Source organism: Colletes gigas, unplaced genomic scaffold (genome assembly GCF_013123115.1).
Source record: "Colletes gigas isolate AHSC1104 unplaced genomic scaffold, ASM1312311v1 Colletes_gigas_Sc00034, whole genome shotgun sequence".
Classification (NCBI taxonomy): domain Eukaryota; kingdom Metazoa; phylum Arthropoda; class Insecta; order Hymenoptera; family Colletidae; genus Colletes; species Colletes gigas.
The window spans coordinates 1,048,301-1,069,974 of record NW_025106663.1 but is presented as its reverse complement, the minus strand read 5'-3'; the positions used below and the strand labels follow the sequence as shown (position 1 = coordinate 1,069,974).

The window sequence follows — 21,674 nt, the reverse complement described above, 5'->3', positions numbered from 1 at the left end:
CACATTTACCCGGAATTAATTGTTCAACGGTGTATGAAGTAATATTTAGCCGCTAGAGAACACGTGTTCAGAAATGTAAATCTATTATCTACTATCCATAGCCGTTAAATAAATCTAAGAAGTATTGTTCAAGATAAATATGTTAATGTTTTGAATTTGGAACCACATATAATATGAATGGTTTATAAGTTTATATAGTTATAAAGCAGGAAGTGTCAGCATTCGATAGACAATTCTTAACGAACGAAAATAACCTTTTAAAATGCAAAAATTGCGTGATAGATGGTAGATAAATTGATTCCGTGGGCAACTATTGTTAACAAGATTAATGATGCGCCTTTATCTTAATTGAAAGATATTGACGCGCACTTGCGGGCACGTGTTGGCCAATCATGTGAACGTCCCGAGACGATTTGGTAATTTTAACATATTTATCAGAGATATCGTAACTAGTCTTTACCAATATTATATTATTATCTACCATTTATAAGGTACAAATTTCTGGACCACGTATTTAAAGCTTGTTGTACTTATTCATTGATCGAAACATTGTGATGGAATTTGATAACGTCAATTTCTTTCAGCGCACCAGCCAAACAAAACGAAGTCGACTTGGATGACAAAGCATTAAAGTGTACAAAGTTGCTCGTGCCATTCACCGGGAGTCCACCAGAGACCTGACCGCATCGTGAGCAGTGTGAGATCCGATTTCACTATATTCACTCATTTCGCAACAATGTGGCTCTATAAGGAGCTATTTAAACTGAAAATACAGAAGAATTGTTATCATAAAAGTGACCAGATACAGAGAGGAATATTGTTTAACCTAAAAGATTGTAAAAAAAGAAACGATAACTGGCCAAAAATGTACACCGCAGGGAAGCCCTACTTTTACCCCTCTATAAGGCTCTATAAGGAGCTATTTAAACTGAAAATACAGAAGAATTGTTATCATAAAAGTGACCAGATACAGAGAGGAACATTGTTTAACCTAAAAGATTGTTATTATTCCAAAAAAACCGATAACTGGCCAAAAATGTACACCGCAGGGAAGCCCTACTTTTGCCCCTCGTGTCGTTTTGCTTCTTCGAGCAAGTTTTTTTCCTATCGCGAACACGATCCTCTCGAAATCTGTGGTCTCCTTTATGAATTACGTTACGCTGTTATGTAACAAAGGTTCCGCATTACAGAAATAACTGCGCGTGCATCGATCGCCAGTAAAGCAGAAGCTTATCTGATTCCGTTGTTGCAGAAACTTGGAACGAGTTAACAATTTGATCACCGACTGTGGAAGAATGAAAGATGAAGGGTCCTCGCCCGTTACTGATTACGTAGGATGCATTTGATGGTAACAATATAATACGATTCATAGCGATACACACCTATGGATGCAACGCAGCCATGGTTGATAGTGTGTAAGAGGCGCGCGCGGAATCAAAAAAGAACGTACCCAGGCGGAGAAAGAAGGAGAAAGAGTTATATGCACGGGTACGACGTACGGTCACCCTGCGATCGACTCACGGGAGTAAAGGTTTTACCAATGGCGTACCCCATACACGCGAGAGAGGAACGTATAGGCAGAGGTTCCCACACTGCTGGCCATGATTTATTGGCCTGCCACCCGCCAGACCTGCTGTCATCATCGTCCCATGGTTGGTCCAAGATACAGCGTACCGTATATAACTTCCCTTTCTGCACGATCTTTCGCGCCATATCGGCTCCTTCTTTCCTTGCGCCCCGGCGAAACAGGAAGGTCCCGTTGTTTTACCTTATGCAGCACGGTACACGTCGCTCTCAACGAGAATTAATAATTACCTCTTTCGTATCTATGCCATAGCTGACACACACGATTTTCAAAATAAAAGATGTCACTGGTCTCAGTGTCTAGGTCGGGACTGGACACGTGAAAGGGTGGCTCCCACCTCGGACACCTTCTCAGAACGCGGCCCAATTACAAAGGCATCGGTCCTCTTTGTCGAAGTCGCCGCGGCGAGATTAAGAGTATTAACTTACAGACGGTTCCAACGGTAACAGATACATTATCGTAGTGTAAACAATCTAAATTTGCTAACCGCCATTGTTCCCCCCAGGTCCACGGATGACCTCCTTCCGAATCACAAGAGAAAAGGTACTCGGATTCTCATATCCAGGGCCATTGTTTCTGAATAAAATTAAATATTTTTGCAGGTCTGCCAGGGACTACCCTTACCCTTCCTTCAAACGCGGCGGTTCTGCAAAAATGCCCTCGAATCAGGGTCACGTGCACACGTGGTCGCGCGCTGGCACATGCACGGCAAAACATAACAACGAGTACGGTTTGATCGCCGGGGGGACGAGGCAGGGTTGTGAGCAAAGGAGAGGAGGCGGAGGCCGGGGAGAGGAGTGAGGGTTCCTTCCAGAAGATGGGGCAAACACGAAGTCGCCTCGGTAGGAAGCGAAGAGGGGTTATTTCGTTTCGTCTCAGTGTGGTTTCCCAAGCGGCAGCCTCGCTCGCTGACTGGGCACCCGTCTACCGTTCGGCACACAGTCGTACTCGTTCGCCACTGGACGACAGACGTCGCGGCGTCAACCGTCGTCCTTTAGACTCCCAAGCTCCTGGCCCCGTCATGTTCCGTCACGGCTTCCAAGTCGGTTTCCTCGTTGCGTTTGTGTCAGTGTTCGCGCGCAGGGGCACCGGTTGCGCTTTCTGCGACAGGCTGTCGCAGCAGCAGGGATACAGGACGATCGGTAGCCCCAGGCCCTTCGGGTCCGAGAAACCTACCAGAGTGCAGGAGTTCAACAGAACAGGCGTGTTGCACCCCGAGTACCAGATACCAGCCAACCTTCGACCCGGCAATGTGTCTCAGTGAGTACCTGTCACCCTCTACCCTTCGTCTACCACGTCAATTGCGATCTCACAAACGTCTTCTTTACCCTTGACTCTTCATTCATTCGATACAAACTCTTACAGATCTTCCGTAGAGCCGTGAAACATTGCAAAACCGTAGATTGTTGAACCAAGCGTGAGGAAGGCGGCTGTTTTCCTTACTACGTTACACATGATACCTCGTTATATCATTGTACTAATGAAATACTAGCCAAAAGAATGTAATAGGAGTATATAAACACCTATGGGTTGATACTGGTTGATATATCAGGTACCGCAGAAAGTTCTTGCGTTTTTCAGAGGACATGATACATCCTTTTGATCTGTGTAATTCTATCTCGTTTCATTAGAAATTCTGCTCTTTTCTATTGGAAGGAAGTATCACATCCAACTCACATTATACATTGTATACAAACTACCAAAATAGGTTCACTATTATATATTTAAAACAATTATTTCAGAGAACGATTAAACGGGGAAATAAGTGACAATTCAATTGATTTGTCAAACGATGCGATAGAAACATAGATATCTGCAGGTTACATATGTCTGAGAACGTCGATCGAGTGTAGAGATGCACTATAATGATTAATGCATCTTAGAACCCTCGACCAATTAGATAACCATCATTCGCACTCGAGAAAACAATTTGTATTATTATTGTGTGAAATTGAAACGATTCGTTCAATTAATTTTTCTATCTCTCATTGGTAATGATCAGAGAGTTTCGTTTTATTAACAGAATTTTTCCCTTGTGATTACACTCGGTTGGATCTAAAATTAGCGGACAGAAAGGTGCATTCACTTTTCGTCGAACTATAGAAACAATTCGTACGAATTTCGTTTGTGCCACGCAGCTTGTTTACCATGCACGTGTACCAGAGTCCATGGGAGCCCCGAACGTTTATACAAAAACGTCATGCGCCCCGTGTCACGTTTCAGCAACCGTAGCACCACATTTTCCAAACACAATTCGACTCACTTTGCTGGCGAATGATATAATCCTCCGCGCGTTTCTTACGTTGTCGAACAAAGAATTTTCTATTTCCGGAATGTTTGTTAATATTACACTGCGCATCACTGTCACATCTTGTTAATTAAATTATCGATTAGAATAGTGTTGGATGATACTTGAACAGCCAATTTGTCTACACCGGTATTGTCGTTGAGCTCTGTACTTTTTTGCAATGGGTCCACGGCACTTAATGGTCCGATGCGTCGCGACGCTACGCGTCATAAAGTTTTACTATCAGATGGTTTCCACGAAACTCGTACACGAGTCAAATTCTACACTTGTAAATATTCTGACACTAAAATACGCGTTAAACTTGAACTTTTATGGCTGGATTCGAGCGTTAAGGGAAAAGGAACAATTTGAAAGTTATAAATTTACATTTAAAAAATGTACATTAATTGTTCGAGACTGTATTTATTTAGAACTGTTCGATTCTTGGTCTTTGTATGTTCATATTTCCCTCGAAGATCGTTCTAAATTTAACCATAATTTATACTTTTAACCCGATGCTTTTGTTTTGGCCAAGTCGGCCAGATACCATATTTTCTTCGTAATGTTATACGAATTTAAATATCTCTGGTTGGAAAACGATGCTGCAGCAATCAAAACATCAGTGTTGTACCGGTGCGTTTGGCGTTTATTTTTATTTCTAAAAAATTGTCTCGCGTTTGAAGTTGTAATTTAATAATAATCGAACTCCTACTGTTTTATAGTGTCTGTAACGAGTGATCGAGTGCTTTTGAACGGCAGTGTATATGCATGATATCGCAGTCACGTGTCAAGGACTCCATTCAGCCCCAAGTATTACAAATCCTTCGAGAGTTAAGTAACAGTGGACTACCTGACTTCAAGTTACCTAGTAAAGTGTTCTTTTCTATTCTAGAACCAGTATTGGATTTAATTGAGATAAAAGGAAGAGGAGGGGGGCAATAAAATTATTAAAATTTTGCAAATAAGAGACAGAACTGTTGGCTGAAATATTAAAAAAAAATTGCATCGTTGTTAACGGATATTTAGTCCATTTCGATAAATAATTTAAACTCGATTCGTTCGCTGTAACCCGCGACCACACGTGGCGAATTTGCATTAAACACGTCGAAACGCGAAATGGAAAATCCTTTGTGCTCGCGGCAAAAATCGACCGTCGATGGATTTCCACGAATCGTTCGCCAAACAACGCGCGCAACACGTTTGGACGTGCGAATTATTTACGTTGCATTTTGCATTACACCTGTTTGCGCTCAGACTAATTGTAAATAATCGAGAACGTGTAGCATTTAGACAAACGTGTACCAAAGTAATTAGAAAGTTATGGTAGGAGGGGTACGATCGATCCGCCATCTTTCTTTTTTGTATTTTATCAAATCTTTATATTTCGAGAGGGGATTTTTAGAAAATTTGTCAATGTTTGTGTATTTTAATGGTGGGGAAATGCTAGTGAAAGGTTAGATTTGGGCCACTGTGCATCTACATAGAATCCGCCATCTTTATTTCTTGCGTTTTCTCCAGTTTAAATACATAATTATAGCAAATTTCGTCCAAATGTAAATCTTAATATTTCGAGCAGGATATTTAGAAAATTCTCCAATGTTTATCTATTCTAATGGTGGGAAAATGCGATGGAAATGTTCGATTTAGGGCACTGTGCATCTACATAGAATCCGCCATCTTTCTTTCATGCATTTTCTCCAGTTTAAATTCGTAATTATAGCAAATTTCATCCAAATGTAAATCTTAATATCTCGAATAGGGTTTTTAGAAAATTTATCACTCTTTATGTATTCTAATGATGGGAAAATGTTAGTGAAACGTTAGATTTGGGCCACTGTGCATCTACATAGAATCCGCCATCTTTATTTCTTGCGTTTTCTCCAGTTTAAATTCGTAATTATAGCAAATTTCGTCCAAATGTAAATCTTAATATTTCGAGCAGGATATTTAGAAAATTCTCCAATGTTTATCTATTCTAATGGTGGGAAAATGCGATGGAAATGTTCGATTTAGGGCACTGTGCATCTACATAGAATCCGCCATCTTTCTTTCATGCATTTTCTCCAGTTTAAATTCGTAATTATAGCAAATTTCATCCAAATGTAAATCTTAATATCTCGAATAGGGTTTTTAGAAAATTTATCACTCTTTATGTATTCTAATGATGGGAAAATGTTAGTGAAACGTTAGATTTGGGCCACTGTGCATCTACATAGAATCCGCCATCTTTATTTCTTGCGTTTTCTCCAGTTTAAATACATAATTATAGCAAATTTCGTCCAAATGTAAATCTTAATATTTCGAGCAGGATATTTAGAAAATTCTCCAATGTTTATCTATTCTAATGGTGGGAAAATGCGATGGAAATGTTCGATTTAGGGCACTGTGCATCTACACAGAATCCGCCATCTTTCTTTCATGCGTTTTCTCCAGTTTAAATTCGTAATTATAGCAAATTTCGTCCAAATGAAAATCGTAATATTTCAAACATGATTTTTAGAAAATTCTCCAATGTTTATCTATTGTAATGGCGGAAAAATGTGAGTGAAAGGTTCGATTTGGGGCACCGGTGGACGTCGCGTGATAGGGTGGGTCGAACGTCGCCAGATTTCCACGAAAGTCGCGAAACGTCCTCGCGAAATGACAGAATCAATTCGAGTTTGCCGTGGGACAAGCCGACCGCCAAAATTAGACGACGGGGGTCGTGGCTGCGCGACCCCAGACGCCGCGACGCCGGCATTGTGTGTAGACGCTAATTTTACAATAGCCGTTTCAGTGCCAGTCCGTGAGCGAAAAGCACGTGCGGCGTCCCGACGCTCTTCTCGTACGTATGCTAACCGGGATGAGCCGTGACGACGTCCTAGGGGATGGCTGGAGCAAGGAGGGTATGAGAGAGAAAGTGAAAGAAAATCAGTGCGACAGAGCGAGAGGGAAACAGCGAACGCTATGTCGAGGCGTAAACTTAACCGGTGCGATCTTTAAAGGGGGACTTTTGCACGGGCACGATCACACATTATGACTAAATATAAACGCCTCGCTACATTTGTGTCTTTACTCCTATACGGAGACGCCCACCCCTTGTGTATGTATGTGTATGTATGCTCCTAGATATACGTTTGTCGAACAATTAATATTTTCGTTCTCGAAAACGGAAGGTCGTACAAGAAAATTTTATCATACATTTTTGCATAACCGTTCTCAGTTGTACTGCTATTACTGGGACACCCTGTATGTATATTACACCGTACGTACAGGCGAAGAGATTAATTTATCTAAACGTTGACTCAGAAATCATTTGATAATTATTAGGAACGTAGGGCCTTCTGCTGTATTTCAATAGTCTCCAGTTGGTGACAATATTCTCAACAATTTTTCCATGCACACGTGTTCGAACCTGTTCAAACTTGTTCAAACATATTTCAAATAATATTCTTCAAAGTTCTTCATTGTCTAAGATACTCTAAATGTAAATACTTCTCCTAATAAGTAAACAAACATGTTCAAACCTGTTGGAACCTGTTCAAACTTGTTCAAACTTGTTCAAACATATTTCAAATGATATTCTTCAAAGAGTACAGTAGATTAAATGATATAGTAGAATAGCTCCTTAAATTTAAGTCGAACTATAGAAAATTGTGATCTTGAAAACTGAAACCAGCCAGTGGTGATGTGTGTACGTGCAGGGAAAAGTTGTTCAGAGTGTTGTCCAACGTATTTGAGAGTTATTGAAATCGGTGAGCCCTGTCCCAATAATTACCCAATCATTTTCATTACGAGCATCAATATCATACTGGATGCAGATAAAAATTATTGCAGGTTCTATTACCTGAGTCCACGCGAAGGCCCGCCCCTCACGTTACTTGTTAGCCCCTGTAGCGGACCGATATCATGGACTGTCAGTTACGTCGAACCACCGAAAGACACCGAGGAAACGGAGGGATCGAAATGTAAGAAAAATCGATGAAATTATCGTTTATTAAAATATCATACTAATATAATATCTTAACACGTTCGCTACTGGATGTCACATACATATCAAAGTTGAATCCATCCATACTATTTTCCTTAGTGGACCATTGACAATTTTCTTACTACGAATAGTGTTTTAATTTCTAATTTCTAAATTTTGTATATCGTAGAGTCAACAATCACTTTGTATTCATTTCCATGCTTCTTGCACCAAGTTGTTCTTCCATATTTTTTGGTTTTTTCTATTGTAAATAATTTTCCACGTCTCGATGGGGAAAGGGAGTCTGAAAAATTAAAAATTTGGGTGCAATTATTTAACGAAATCTAACATTGTATATGTTTGATCTTTTGTTAATGCTATTGTCTCTCTTCTTCTCTCTCTTGTTCATATTAAACGGTTCTCCTCGTTACTCTGCATGTAAAAGTACAAAGTACGTGCACGTCCTTCGATATATCAATTGGCAATTAATTTGAGTTATTTATGAACAAAGATATTCCCGTTTGTTTACTAAAGGACATCGAGAAGTGAATTAAAGTTATAATTACTGAATAGAAACGCGAGAATCCTGGGAAAAATTTTAATGGGAGATTCTAGAGGCCAAAATAAGACGAAAATCAAGAATATCAATTTGTTGATTGAGGCTTGGTTAAAAAGTTATTAAAAAAATAGTATATTTTTGGTAAAGAATTTTTTTCTCGAAAATACGTAGGAATTCGGGGGTATGTGTATTCACCAAAAATGATTATAATTGACCCCCGCAACTGAAAATAATTTTTTTAGAATGATTTGAAATTTTTTAATTTCGTCTAAAAATTTCAGAAGTTTCTCGAATTTTTTTCTCGAAAATGCGCAGGATTTCGAGGGTATGTGTATTCACCAAAAATGATTGTAATTGACCCCTGCAATCGAAAATAATTTTTTTAGAACGATTTGAAATTTTTTAATTTTGTCGAAAATTTCACACCTTCTCGAATTTTTTTCTCGAAAATGAGTAGGATTTCAAGGGTATGTCTATTCACTAAAAATACTTGTAATCGACCCCTGTAACTAAAAATAATTTTTTTAGAACGATTGGAAATTTTTTAATTTTGTCGAAAATTTCACACATTCTCGAATTTTTTTCTCGAAACTGGGTAGAATTTCGGGGGTATGTCTATTCACCAAAAATTATTGCAATTAATCCCTGCAACTAAAAATAATTTTTTCAAATCGATTTGAAAGAATTTTTTTTCGCCGGAAAAATGATGCACCTACCCCTGTCATTTTACTTAAGAATTCATTTTTCATTTTTAATAAATTTGTTTGACGCGCTACGGAAATTTTGTTTAATACTTTTTTGTAGGTACCCATGAGCTCTACTTCAGAAAAAAGTTTCATTGAAATATATTCACTATTGTAGAAATTATGGCTGTTTGAAAATTGGACCACTTTTATGGGGTTTTTCTCATTTTGCCGGGTGAAGGATCAACTTTTCGAATATTTTTAGAATTTCTACATATTCTTGATTAAAATACGCGTCGTTTGCATTTTTGAAAATTAAAATCCTTCAATCCGTTCAAAAGTTATGACATTTTTAAGATTCGCATGAAAATTCGGGCAAACATTTCTGACGTCACATTAGATTTTCGGTAAGAAATTTTTTTCTCGAAAGTGGTTAGGATTTCGGGGGCATACGTAATCACCAAAAATGGTTAAAATAGACCTCCACAACCGAAAATAATTTTTTTAAATCGGTTTGAAATTTTTTAATTTTGTCAAAAAATTTCACTTACTCGAATTTTTTTCTCAAAACTGCGTAGGATTTCGGGGGTATATGTAATCACCAAAAACGATTGTAATTGGCCCCCGCAACCGAAAATAATTTTTTCCGTGAAGGATTTGAAATTTTTCAATTTAATTTTTTAATAACTTTTTAACGAAGCCTCAATTAACAAATTAATATTCTTGATTTTCGCCTTATTTTGGCCTCTAGAATCTCCCATTAAAATTTTTTCCAGGGTCGAGCACCCTGTACATTAAAATTTCAATTAAATAAAATTTCATAAAAAAATCGTTCTTAATTCAATTATTTTATACAGGATGGGTGAAGACAGTTGGTGCAACCGGACATAGGCGATTCCTTGTACAAAAATAAATCGAAAATGTACAAAAAAATTTTTTTATACGAGCCTTCGTTTTCGAGAAATGAAACGCGTGCGATTGAGAGCAATTCTAAGATTGAGAGCAATTTAAACACACGTTATACCACCGTAAGTGTTTAGAAACAACAGTAAAAATAAAAATGATTAATTCAGTTCCATTTTTACAGTATTCTGCGAGCTTCGTGTAATTCCACATTTTCGATTGATTTTTATTAGGGATACTCGAAACTTAGAAACTTCTAAACCTCTAAGTGCACAGAAATTATTCAAAACAAACGTAACATTTTAAAAATTCATATTTATATCGCTTAATTTACAGTTTTAAAAGTTTCGAGTATTTTTAAACCTCTAAAGATTTCTGCCTCGAGTTTCGCGAATTTAAAAATTAGGTTTCTATCGTATAATTCGTCCTCTTTATATTTTGTTGTATGTGTGCATGTGAGTGAAAGTTCTAACGTTTGAAATCAGATTAAAATATCGATGAAATTATGTTAAGATGATCTTTCGAATGAGTGTTATGATCGATACAACAGCGCAAACACGATGGCCGGTGAAGACTCTGAAGCCAGGCTCCCCCCTTTTCACGTACAGAGGCGCGGAGGATCAAAATTTCACGATACCAAAGACCCGCGCTGGCCTTTATTGGTTCGAAATTAAATCCGTGGACCCGCCTGATGACGATTATCAAAAACCGACACCGAGCACTGTGCTCTTGTACGCGACCTCCAACGACTTGGATCACGTGTCGAAGTGGTACGCGAACGACAAGAAAAATCGCCACCGTCCGTTGAAGTTCCAACAGAGAAGAAGTAAGCGTCGACTTACAATATCCTGGGACAAAAGGTACCGTTCATATCGTTTAATAGAAACTTAAACCTGGTCAATTTATTAATACTTTATCGATGGAACGTGATTGTCGATTTTATCTTGTCGTTGAATAACTAAACTTTTCTCTTTTAGCGTTCAGAAGTTTAGCGTTAAGAAGAGTTTTTAAAAGATGCCATTTTTCCTATTTATCAATTTACTTGCCCATTTGAACACCTATTTTTAAGCTGTGCAACTGTAAATATGTAAATATTCTAAGCATTTAACACTTTACCGACCGATAGCCTACTAATCGACTGTTTTACCGGCCAACGCTTACCGACTGATAGCCTATTAATCAACTGTTTTATCGGTCGGTAAAGAAGTTGATTAATACGCTATCGGTCGGTAAGCGTTGGCCGGTAAAACAGTCGATTAATAGGCTATCGGTCGGTAAAGTGTTAAAACATGTGTAAGCTTCAGTTTCAATTCTTTTTTTTACATTTGTATCATTTGTATGCGAGACACACTAAATACTGTATGTATACTGTATGTATACTGATGCTGGATAGTGTTGAGTGCCTAGTAGATCTCTAATGAATCCGAGTGAATGTTCAGTGAATCTGTGTGTGTTGTACAGAATCGAATAAGTGGGTGGTGGGTGGTTTTTACCAGCAAGTCCACCCACCACCCACTTGCGGGCGGTTGAACAGCGTTGTGGAGGTCGTTAAAAATTGCCAAATCGTTTCTAGTAAGTCAAAACTCTTTAACCCTCCTCCAAAGAGGGGTCCCTATTTCTAACAACTAATTACACATCCTAATCATTATTAATAATGTTTATTTTCACAACAGGGGCGGTAGGAGTGCGTGCAAACTCGACTGTGTATTCCCCCCAAAGGTACCCATGTAATTTTATCGCTTAAAGAAGAAATGAAGTTTGATAAAGAAAAGGAATCGACATGTTCTATCGATAAATTATTATTGAGGAGAATTTACCGATTAAAATCAGTCTCGATGGATTGGAATTAGCTCTTGATAGACGCTGGGAATTCGAGGTGGATGCATTTATGTTTACAGCAACGTGGACCCCCACCTATCCCGCTACTGTTTGGCTGTCACGTCGGGGTCCCAGCCCCACCCCCTGACGCTTTGCGCAGCGCAGAATGTTCTGCGTGTTCACACGCACCCCATGAAGAGAAGCTCGTCGTCCAAGGAGCAACAACACCGCGGCATTCCGGAAGGACTCCATTGCGTTCGACAAACGAAATTGACACTCCACAGGATGAAGTACGATACTACGTACAATTTCACGTTATACGTGGTTAGTAATCGGGACTTGGGAAACACTCTCTCGATTAACAAATTTACTGCCACTATAATGTTTCGATTACTGCGCAGCGTCATTTTGTAATACTTGTAATATCGCTTGTAACACTTTTATTCCGAAGTCATTGTAAAACTGCAATTTGCAATTGTTCCGTCGCAAGGAAAACACATCGTTTGCGATACCGATTCTTCCAAATGTTCATTAACACTTTACCGACCGATATTAATCGACTGTTTTACCGGCTAACGCTTACCGACTGATAGCCTATTAATCAACTGTTTTATCGGTCGGCGTTTACCGACCGATAGCCGATTAATCAACCGCTACCGGCCGGTAAAGTGTTAATAACGTAATACAGGGATTCCCAACTTTTGTGTCCGTTGATATTCCACCAATAATGCCAAATTCTGTTTACAAGGGGGAAAAACCAGAGGTTGGGAACCCGTGCCCCTGTAAAATGCATAGCTGTAGTATTGTCTTTGCTCTGTATTAGGTGAATACACGAAACAATGTCTCGAATCGAGTGGCCGCCGATACGATAAGATTCCGAAAAACGCCGGAATTGATGCTACGCACTGGTCGTTATGCCACGGCCAATTTGCGTAAAACCGATGGGTTCGTTAACTTCCGGTACCGTCCTCCGGAGAACATTTCCAGCACCTTCCATATTCTTCCCTGCGGTGGTGGCATCGTCAAAGCGAAATTAAGTGGCCCAGGAATTTCACGGGTAATGAAACATACAGTACAATATATATATATACAACATATAGTACAATATATATATATATACAACATATAGTACATGTGCACTTAAGTAATCATATACTCATTTCTATAACCAATGATTCATGTTTATAAGAGTTCAGTCAACACAAGAGTCTGACCAGAGTAAACAGAGATCATTTTGATAGTAATTATAGTTCAATTCCACATTAATCGTCCACCTAAAATAATGTTTCTTCGCATGTACATTATACAGTTCTAAATAGTTATACTTGTCAGTTGAAAAGATATCGTGTTTCTTTATTAGGTACGGTTTCATGTGAAATGAACAATATTTACTATTGGTATCGATATTATAAATAATCTACGTTTATAGGAAAAGGAAGTAGTAGGATATGCATCATTAAGGGTGCCACCTTTAACTTCAGGAAGGGCGTACACGTTACGGATATCCGCCACACCGCAGGAGTTGACACAAGTATTTGCTATAAAGGTATTAGCTACTCAAGAGTCGTCCACAATATTTCCACAGGTGCGTTTATACAAATTAGATATTTCTCGATCACATGGGATGCGTATAAACACTTACAACACTGCAAAAGCACTAGTCCTCTATCAACAATATAATTAATCCACAATTAATCAGTAAACGTCGTTTCTAATAAAATACTGCAAATAATCTGTTGAGTTTAGATATTAACAAGGAAGCAGACTACGTTCCCTTAATTATCACAGTTCTGTTTAGTAGATAGAGAAACAAAGATATTTTGTTTAGATACCATCCAGAAGTACACCACGTAATCAGTAAACGTCGTTTCTAATAAAATACTGCAAATAATCTGTTGAGTTTAGATATTAACAAGGAAGCAGACTACGTTCCCTTAATTATCACAGTTCTGTTTAGTAGATAGAGAAACAAAGATGTTTTGTTTAGATTCCATCCAGAAGTACACCACGTAATCAGTAAACGTCATTTCTAATAAAATACTGCAAATAATCTGTTGAGTTTAGATATTAACAAGGAAGACAGAGCTACGTTCCCTTAATTATCACAGTTCTGTTTAGTAGATAGACAAACAAAGATATTTTGTTTAGATTCCATCCAGAAGTACACCACGTGAGTACAGATCGTTAAGGACTTGCCACGAGGTGACGATAGGAGTAGAGTCAGCGGGTGCAGCCAAGTATTGTATTTTAGTGCAAGAGTTGAGGAGCACCTCGTCGTTTGCCAGCATAACAACAATCCCGGACCAATGCAAGCTTCATCGTCGACGGCGTTCGGAATATACCTTCGAAGTCTGCGAAGAAAAACAGAGTCCGGCGAACGATCGAGCGTTACCATTTACCCTAAAGCGGTTGCAGCCAGGAAAGGCTTACGTCTTGCAAATCACGGCGCAAGTGAATGGCCAATCGTTGTCCTATCCGTTGTTAGGTGTACGCACTCGACGTTCCTGTCTATCTTAATTTTAAAAAGCAGAATAAGAACAACCAATGATAATCCTTAAGAACGAACATTATTCGAACACCTTGGGCTCTTAGTTTTGTTTTTAGATTTGTTTCTTGTTTTACTTCATAGCATTTATTATTTGTACTGGATCCTCGTGTACAGGTAATTGAGGTACAGTGATAGTTCGGTAACTATCATGTAAACAATCTCGCTATTTTAGTCAGAGATTAGCAAAATTTTATTAAAATAACTCGAGTCGATCGGTATAAATTTTTTTTAGACTCCTCGCTCATAATCCTCTGTCGATAAAAGCTCATTTGTTCTATAAATATTTTATTTAAAGAGTAATTCGATAAAATAGTGTCTAATATAATTGATTTTCATTATCTTCTTTGTTATAAAAGAGTACCTTCTTGATATGAGAATCAGCTATTCCGTTTCAAAGCTAAATCTAGTCTAGATTTACAAGCATCGTGATTCGGTAAGATTTACCTGGAATTTGCATTTCTCCTCTAGTTTAAGATTGTAAAAAAAAAACATCGATACCGATATCTGTCTTTAAAAAACAGTCAACTTTCTTTTTTTATTAAAATAAAAAAAAACAGACGTGTAGGTATTAATTATACAATCATACTGTAAATACACCATAATTTTAATAGCATACTGTTACGTGTAAAATGTGACATACAAGAATGGACAACGAATTAAACTATGCATCACGGTGCTAATAGTCACGGCTATATGTACTGTATAGTTACAAATAATCGGAATTCATTTGTTCAATTATGCGGGAAATTTATCATTTTAATCCTATGTTATGTTATATATCTGTATAATATAAAGCCGTAAACTGAGAATGATTTTTTAAGCATAAATACCTTTAGCAAATGTAATATAATACATTCTATAAAATATAGAAACTTTCAATACAAATTTTATTGCCAGCAGTGGATATTAAACTTATTGAGATGTTATAATTCGTCCTCTAGTAATTCTTTAAATTTTTTACCTGGCGAATTCGGTGGTTCGAATTGCAGCAACGAAATTGCTTTTGACAAAAGACTTTTTTCGTCTTCGCCCGGACATGTAGATAATTCCCGCAACGCAACAGCTGTATACAATGACAATCTTGCACCGTACGGGTCCAATACTTTGGTAATCCCTATAATACGTTTACACAATTCAGGTTTCTTTGGATTATTTTCAGATAACAGTTGAATCAACGAGTGACTGACAGTGATGCATTGCTGATGGCTTGGGTGCAACAGTGCAGTAAGTCTGTAATATCAAATAAATAATTATTAGAAACAGAATAGAAGATTAAGTGTTTCCCATGTAAGGGAGAAAGAAATCATTATTACCGGGACAGAAGGTCAATCAGTTTATCTTTTCTTGCTTCAGCCATAGCTTCATCAACATCCTCCTCCAGTTTCCCAGTGAACTGCATCACTTCTGAGGCTGTAAGTGTTCCTGGACACGAATCACACTTCCAGTCTGACTCAAAGTCCAATGGATCCTTGGGCAGAATGTAACCATTGTCATGAGGACATATCAAAGTACCAAGGTGTGTGCCTAACTCTGTTGGATCTGCACAACGTTTGCAGTGGCAAGAGAAGTATTTTGTCTCCCTGAGATGAGCTCTTCTGGCCATTGTTGCCCACAGAGCATGCGTGTACATAGTACTCAAGTGGTCTCCTCTGAAATCAACCGATCAGTGAGTGAAAAATAATTATATATTTCATTGCATATCCAACTAACTTACTTCTTTATAAAGCATAGTGCCTTCACCGTGATACGTGGCGCCCCCTTATCGTCGATTGCAAAGCTGTGCTTTGTGTTGGCTAAGCAAGAATGCTCCAAAAGACACGCTGTTTTATAAATCGCCACCGAGCCTTCGGGTGGCACAGTTTCCAACGCATTAACGTCTATCAAACCGCAAATTTTGCTTACGATTTCCTTACCGCCTTCGATGTTCGATAGAAGGCGCTCAATGTGTTGTGTCACATTCTGAGTCTCTTCGTACGCGGTTGTGCCAGGTCCGCGAGACTCTTCGTGGCTCAGAAATTGTTCCAAAGACGTCCACGATTTGGATTTTTTCCGCCATAGTGTTAGCATGCGTATCACTAGGAGAACGTCACACCTACGGAAAAATGGCAACGTAAACAAACGTGGCTATTAAGCTACAAGCGTTCTTAATCCCTTATGGGGAGATATGCGATGTTATCTGGTTTACTTTACAGAATACAAGGCAGGTAATACCGCAGTAACGAATAATCAAACATTTTACAAACCTGGGTACAATTCTAGCTTTCACGAGAAATAAACATTCCAAACCGTGTCTATTCTTATCGATAAGACCGGGACAGTTCATTTGGCACGCCGGCCAAAGGCATGTCGTGCACCTCGTGTCGATGGACGTGCATTGTTTCCCACAACCGATGCAAACTCTTTGATCCGTGTGCAAAGCCGGGCCCCAGACCAAAGGCGATTCCGAAATGATCGAATCGCCAGGGTTCAAGTCCCTCGATGCTAATAAATATCGTCCGAGTTCGGGACTTTCGTGAACCTCCCATGCTTTGCAAACTGACTTGTGTCGTGGCCAGTCTTGTCGTTGATGATCTTTGCCGCAATAAACTTGCTGTTTACAGCCGCTGCACTTGAGCATTGCATTCGAGTGTGCCCCACAAATCGGGCAGGCAGCTTCGGTTTCCGATGACATATTCTCCCGACAAATCTACCTTCTATTTTAAGAATTAGATTCAAAAAACGATAATACGAAGCCACACGTTGCGTAAAATTATTTTATTAACATTCCATTTCCGAATCGAACAAAGTATCGGCAAGTAAAATAATAACGTAGTACTAGCCAACGGGCTGCTAGTACCGACATTACATCTCTGAAATCACAAACAGTCTACGGAACCGGCGGTTTAATTTTAGATACGGTACACTTTGCGTAGACGGTACTATTTTTGAAAGAAGCGCAGATTTATCGCAGCAATTATTACAAACAATTTATTGTCCATTAGTGTACTTCGTATCCAGAAAATGTTTATCGGTTGAAATCGAGACTTGTGCATATTACAATAGACAATATCGGTCATGTTGACATTAGACATCCTTAAAAGAATATACAGGGTGTCCGGCCACACCTGGGAAAAATTTTAATGGGGGATTCTGGTGGCCAAAGTAAGACGAAAATCAAGAATACCAATTTGTGGATTTTCATCTTATTTTGGTCTTTAAAACACCCCATTAAAATTTCTCCCAAGGGTGGCTGAACACCCCGTATATGATAGAAATTATTTGTCCCAACTCAGCACCTTTTTACACTAATTCTAATGATAATACAGACGTTCTATTTACAAAATTGTTATCTAGTAAACATGCGTAATAAATTACGTAATAACGTTTTAAATCTATCGAATTGTGCGCCTATTTATAAAGAAATATGAAAAATATTTAAAGTAAGAAAATATCGAAGAGCAATCTTATTCATCTGGTATAGAATGTCATTGGATCGATACATAGAATGACAAATTAGTTCCTTCATTTTATTACTATCCCCCTATTAATTAGTTTTTAATAATATAATATTTACGAGCCTCCAGTTAAAATAATAATAAACTCTAACCAGAAATCTATTTGTAACAAATATAAATATAATGAATTATCTCAGAAGTAGCCTCTTATTGATTAGTAATTCTCATACAAAGTTAAATGTTAATCTTCTATTCTTGTTTAAGTTGTATGAAAAATGTACATGAATTGCATATACATATATGCAACATACAACATATCCATACATACGCATTCACGTGTACATACACTCTATTTGTTTACAAGTATTCAATGATTAGTCTGATCATGGCCGTTATGTAATCACTAGATTTTTTTTTGTCCGTGTATAGTTACACCTTACTACTTCACTCAGAATCTTTTTAGCACATAGAGACGAACGACAAGGATCAGACCTGAATAATTTGCTAGATTGGTTGCTAGATCCAAGAATGAAATCCTTTAGCTCGTATCTTCATTTCAGTAAAAAATATGTATACGAATTAAAGGTGGAAAAGCTATTTATATTTTTACACAACATCGCAACTATTCCATTCATCTGTTTCCATCAAGACCCGATATCAAAAGTTATAAAATAAGATGGTGTATTGATATTTTCATCAAATCATCATTTACATTATTTTCAAAGTTCATCTAGAAAATCTAACGTTATAACGTTCGTCAACATATAACTTTAATAAGCGCAACACTTGAAATGTATCTCTAAACTTGTACCCATTTAACCAACAGAAGTATAATACTATAACATTGTGGCAGATACAAACATGGCTATCACCTTGATAAAATTATCACACTTATTTCACGTTAAATCTTTGTTCTTTACAAAATTTAAGTTTTTCAATGTCTTAATGCGAATTTTATGTAACATTATGCCTATTCGAATGGAAAGAATTTCAAACAAAATGAAATGATAAAAATACGAAATTAAAATTACGACAAACTATATTAATTAAGGACCAGAGAAACATAACACTTTATCAGCTAGAACTTACTTTGGAAGGCCACAATATAGTTCGATTTAACTGTTATATTACGAATGACCGTACGGTAAGCAGTAGAAAAATCTAGACGAACCATATAAATTTATTTTAGTAACAGCCAGGTAATTTTAATAACTATTTATGTAACTTAGAAAAATAAATACTTACAGTTAATTTATTTTCACTTTCTTTCTTTTTATTTCACGTGTAAAGAGAATTATCAAATAAAGTTAATATTTCAAATTCTATTTTCAAATAAATATAAACCGATACAATCGATAAATTGGTTAATGTTCTTTCTTTGTATTATTTTTAACACTACTGCGTACATTACGCCACGATTTTTTCAAGCAAATCGAAGATCGAACCAAATCCCAAATATCTTTCCCTGTACACACTAGATTGTAAATGATCAATGACGGTGATTCATACTCGTTTGGAACAATCCCGTCTACGGAAGATTCAAAGAAACTAAATAATGGAAACCAAATTCTGGTTCTGTTCGAGTCACGCTGCATCAATGCTTGATTATTCGCTAATGTATGATAATATAGAAATAATCGGGAAGTTATATAAAAGGCTACAAAAACGTCGATGGAATAATGCTCGTGTGCTGCTAAGATAAAAAATATACCAAACATATTGAGCATCCAAGTAAAAGTATGTAAAAAGTACAATGGTGTTGGAGTATCTGGAAATAAGAAATTTATCAAGTACTATTTCTACTTTCCTAAAAGTAAAAAAATACAATGATACTTACATTCTGTAATGAAAAAATTTAACATAGTGAGTGCAACAGTATGGCCACTGAACATGTAATCGCCACAGGTTCTAACTCCTTGAATAGACATACCAGCACCACGCCATATAACATAAGCCATAGCAATTTTATTGTACAGCTCGACGTATGCGGAACTACTAAATAAGAAGAATAATGTATAGATTTTTCTTAATAATTGTTTCAATCAATAACACACTATTTTTACCTTGTCCAATCTTCGGGAACCGTTCGCGGTTGGCATTGCAAATGTGCGCCTGGTACTGATAAGGAAGTAATAAGCATCGTAACGCACCTTAGTAGGAAGACTGTACCAGATAAAGCAAAAAATCTTCGTAATAAGATAAATCTACAAAGTACACAAACTTGCTAAACACATTTTAATTTAGCGCATCGATATACTTACCTTAATTTCGTTCATTAAAAATTTAAAGAAATATTGCGATATACTTTACCTGTATTTATGAAAAATCAGTACAATAAGCCATATCGCAAAAAGTATGGTTCCCGTGACTTCGCACATATCGAATGCCCAGGGAATATGTGGCACGTTATCTAAAAATATGTCGGGTAATGGAGGATATTTTTTCATGTCAGGCACTCGATCGTGAACAATGACCATCACAAAGGCAGTAATCCACGTAACGATAAACAAATACGCCAAACTAATAAAAGCTTTCCAAATTTCAGGTGGTAAATGCGACGCGTGATCGTCTTCCGATATAGAAGCTGAATAAAATTCGTGTTCCATAGAACCTTCATTGTTTAAAGTACTACTAGGTATCTGTAAAAAATATATAAAATATTTATATTCAATTACAGATACGTAACTAGTTTCATTTATCTGTTTCTATTTACTTCCTGTTTATGGTGATTATAAAAGTTTGATGTTGGAAATAAGTCAACGTATCCCAACTCAAATAATACTGCCATGTTGTCTCTTTGTATCTGTTTTATACTAATATATAATCTTTTTATATCTCCAATTTTCTTTATATTCATGCCTTTCGATTTTAAATCGTCCTCCTTTAGAGTCAGCAGTACCTTTCCATCAATTTCATGTTCGAGAAACAAATCAATGAATTTTTCATGCCCGGTTTCGCCGAGCCACTTTGTCACGTCGCTTTGCGTCCAATCAGCTATGTTTTTTATAGGCATTTTTTATGCTAATTACAAAGTTGTACAAATTCTGTATAATTGAATGTTAAAATTGTACTTAATATTTGCATTATAATTAGATTAGATATAAAATTTATGGTATGTAAATTAAAAAAAATTGAAAGTGTGTACCATCGGTACGATAACATTTTTTAATGATGGCAAAAATAGCAAAATAATAAGTGATTTATTTAAAATATTAGCTGCAATAACAATAACAAAAAAAACAATTCTTTGAATCATTTACATTTTAAAATATATATTCAACCTAACCACTAAACATTATTTACTCACCTTAGAAATTTCATTCGTGGATTATCAAGGATAGATATCACAATGTTTTAGTGCGTTTAGTATACATAATGTATGCGTGTAATCAGTATCGTATTACAATTAAGAAAAACCATAGATTGGCAGTATTTGTAAATAAATCAATCCAGACAAAATCATCGATCAGAATGTCATGAGCACATCTGAACTCATTCATCACATAATTATTTCTTCAATTCATGGAACAAACCGTATATATGGGCTCATTTCGTAATTACTTATAATACTAATTCTTAGTCATACCGATTAATGATAAATTAGCTCGATCGACAGTGGAAAAGAATATTCTGTATCAGATGCAAACGCGTTCAGCATGAATCATAATCATCCTGAAATGAAATGCTAGAAAAGATGAAACGCGTAATATATAACATTAGGCATTAAATACTGTTTCTTTTAATATTTTAATTTTCACGTAGTGACTTTTCATTTTCGTAGCGCGTATGAACAATTCGGGGTATATCTTATTTTATTAAGCATTTGTGTATAACATATTCCTGTAATAATAGTACAATTGTTTTTGTTTACTATCGATCTCGAATGAACGCTCATTCTTAAACGTATT

General features: G+C 37.0%; 3 protein-coding genes across 6 annotated transcripts; 1 reads left to right on the top strand and 2 right to left on the bottom strand.

Annotated features, from left to right (window-relative positions):
* The first annotated feature begins 2,606 nt into the window (after positions 1-2,606).
* On the top strand, positions 2,607-14,387 carry LOC122402276 (protein NDNF). The gene is made up of 7 exons (XM_043404923.1): positions 2,607-2,845; positions 7,689-7,819; positions 10,517-10,826; positions 11,865-12,108; positions 12,608-12,841; positions 13,214-13,369; positions 13,933-14,387. The coding sequence occupies exons 1-7, from the start codon at positions 2,607-2,609 to the stop codon at positions 14,299-14,301; spliced, it is 1,683 nt and encodes a 560-aa protein (XP_043260858.1). The 3' UTR covers positions 14,302-14,387.
* Positions 14,388-14,987: 600 nt separating this feature from the next.
* Positions 14,988-17,003, bottom strand: LOC122402273 (SET domain-containing protein SmydA-8-like). Of its 2 annotated transcripts, XM_043404919.1 has the most exons (5): positions 16,576-17,003; positions 16,047-16,424; positions 15,845-15,981; positions 15,646-15,754; positions 14,988-15,562 (listed from the first exon to the last, which is right to left on the bottom strand). In XM_043404919.1, the coding sequence occupies exons 1-5, from the start codon at positions 17,001-17,003 to the stop codon at positions 15,256-15,258; spliced, it is 1,359 nt and encodes a 452-aa protein (XP_043260854.1). In that variant the 3' UTR covers positions 14,988-15,255. The 2 variants fall into 2 exon arrangements, with proteins under 2 accessions (XP_043260854.1, XP_043260853.1); XM_043404918.1 differs by having other exon boundaries at positions 15,646-15,981.
* Positions 17,004-17,012: 9 nt separating this feature from the next.
* Positions 17,013-21,399, bottom strand: LOC122402274 (sphingomyelin synthase-related 1). 3 transcript variants are annotated; one of them, XM_043404920.1, is made up of 6 exons: positions 21,074-21,399; positions 20,480-20,810; positions 20,077-20,405; positions 19,830-19,970; positions 19,604-19,761; positions 17,013-19,534 (listed from the first exon to the last, which is right to left on the bottom strand). In XM_043404920.1, exons 2-6 carry the CDS (start codon positions 20,777-20,779, stop codon positions 19,131-19,133), a joined length of 1,332 nt encoding a protein of 443 aa, XP_043260855.1. In that variant the 5' UTR covers positions 20,780-20,810; positions 21,074-21,399; the 3' UTR covers positions 17,013-19,130. The 3 variants fall into 3 exon arrangements, with proteins under 3 accessions (XP_043260855.1, XP_043260857.1, XP_043260856.1); XM_043404922.1 differs by having other exon boundaries at positions 19,604-19,758; XM_043404921.1 differs by having other exon boundaries at positions 20,480-20,787.
* Between the last annotated feature and the right edge of the window lie 275 nt (positions 21,400-21,674).